The 1,826-nt window shown below is 53.0% G+C and overlaps 1 protein-coding gene across 1 annotated transcript; it reads right to left on the bottom strand.

Annotated features, from left to right (window-relative positions):
- Nucleotides 1-838: 838 nt before the first annotated feature.
- LOC106344861 lies at nucleotides 839-1,564 on the bottom strand. Its single transcript, XM_013784160.1, has one exon. It carries the CDS (start codon nucleotides 1,562-1,564, stop codon nucleotides 839-841), a length of 726 nt encoding a protein of 241 aa, XP_013639614.1.
- Nucleotides 1,565-1,826: the final 262 nt, after the last annotated feature.

The raw sequence follows: 1,826 nt of genomic DNA on the forward strand, positions 1-1,826 counted from the left end.
GGACTTGATGCCGGTTTGTTGAGGATTATATGAGGGTTTTCTTGGCGCGTCGTCCCTCTCTCCATTGCTGGGTACTGCTTCTCCCTTGTGTCCGGGGACCGTGACCGAGATTTGTCTCGTGCCCCAGCTTCTGTAGATTCTCTTGCTATTGGGGATTCGCAGCCAGTGTTTCCTGGTGATGAAGGTTCTCAGCATGGTCATGAGATGGTTAGTCGCATTCATCCAGCAGATTGACAAGGTTTGAAGAACTCTGGCCTGGCTAGGTATCTTTGTTCTCCGTTGGCAGGGTACCCTCTGCCCCAGATCGTTCTGGTATGATTTCAGAGGAGGTCTCCTCACGTTGCTTATGCCCCGCTTCTTTAGTTGCGAGACCATGGGTTTGGTAGCTGGCGAGATCCATGAGGGGTGGAGGATGAGGATCTTGCGAGGTCCCTGTCTTCTGAACAGGTACCGCTTTGGAGGACCTTGAGTGAGACCATGCGAAGCGGTCGATACCGGTCCTTAGGTGGTCCTTCACTTGATTCGGGGTCCGCGTCCTCTGAACCGATCGCCATCCGCCAGACCTCTTGACCTCTGGTCCCTGGGTTCATGGGACCCGAGGTCTCTTCTGTAATTGTTATAAGACCTTGGTATTTCCCTTTAAGGTGGTCTGGTAGCAGGATCGAGAATTCTCCTGATCTCTTTTGATTATTCTGATGCCCCAGGGTGTAGGTAATTTCACCATTTGTTGAAGGGTTGAAGGGACTGCTCCCATGTCGTGAATCCAGGGTCTTCCTAGGATCATGTTGTATGCTGATTGACTGTCGACGACCAGGAACTTGGTAGACATGTTGATCCCTTAAGCATACAATGGGAGAGTGACCTCTCCGGCTGTTTGCTTGACTTCGCCGCTGAATCCGATGAGTGGAGTTATTTTGCGCGTCAGGGCGCTCTCCTCCAGCCCTAGGTCCTGGTAAGCAGTCTGGAAGATGATGTTGCTGGAGATACCAGTATCCACTAGTATTCTTTTTACCAAGCAGTTTGCTACGGTGAGCGAGATGACCAGGGCATCGTGGTGGGGAGCCAGGATCTTCTCCTGCTCCTTAGCCGTGAAGCTTATTTTGTCGGTACCTAGGAGAAAGCGTTTTGGTTTGGTTGTCTCCAGGCCGTGCTTGGTGTTGCGGGTGCTTTTCTTGGCAGCTGCATGACTCACGCCGCTTATCTCTGAACCTCCGGATATGACATGGATCACTCGGTCCTGGCGAGGTGGTGAGGCGGGTATAGCTCCAGCGGATTTCGCCGGCACCTCTTTATTTAGATGGTTCTTGTCTTTTTCTGAGAGGAATTCCCGGAGATGCCCCTTTTGGAGTTGTTCATTGACCTCGATCCTTAGAACGACGCAGTCTTCAGTTTTGTGACCGTGGTCGCGATGGAAGTCGCACCAGAGGCCTGGGTTCCGGAACGAGTCAGGTGCCTTCATTTTTTGAGGCCACTTGACCTGTTGGCCCATCTGCCTCAAGACGTTGACTAGCTCCGGTGTGGATACCGAGAGATGGGAGATGTCGGGCCAAGTGGATACCGACATTCCTTCTTCCTTCTCCAGGGGTCGGTACTGGAACCTGCCCTGGTTTCTGTTCCCGGAGTCCTTGGTCGCTCTTTGGGAGGATCTTTCATCCCGATTTCCATGATCCGATCGGACAGGGAGTTACAGCCTATCCAGGGCCGTACCACTTTGGGAGGATCTTTCATCCCGATTTCCTTGATCCGATCGGGCCGACTTTTGGTCCTGCTTCGGCTGGGCCTTAGCGCGGCTAGCGACGTCTTCTTCCCACTTCACTTGCGCCCAG

This window comes from Brassica oleracea, chromosome C5, assembly GCF_000695525.1.
Source record: "Brassica oleracea var. oleracea cultivar TO1000 chromosome C5, BOL, whole genome shotgun sequence".
Classification (NCBI taxonomy): domain Eukaryota; kingdom Viridiplantae; phylum Streptophyta; class Magnoliopsida; order Brassicales; family Brassicaceae; genus Brassica; species Brassica oleracea.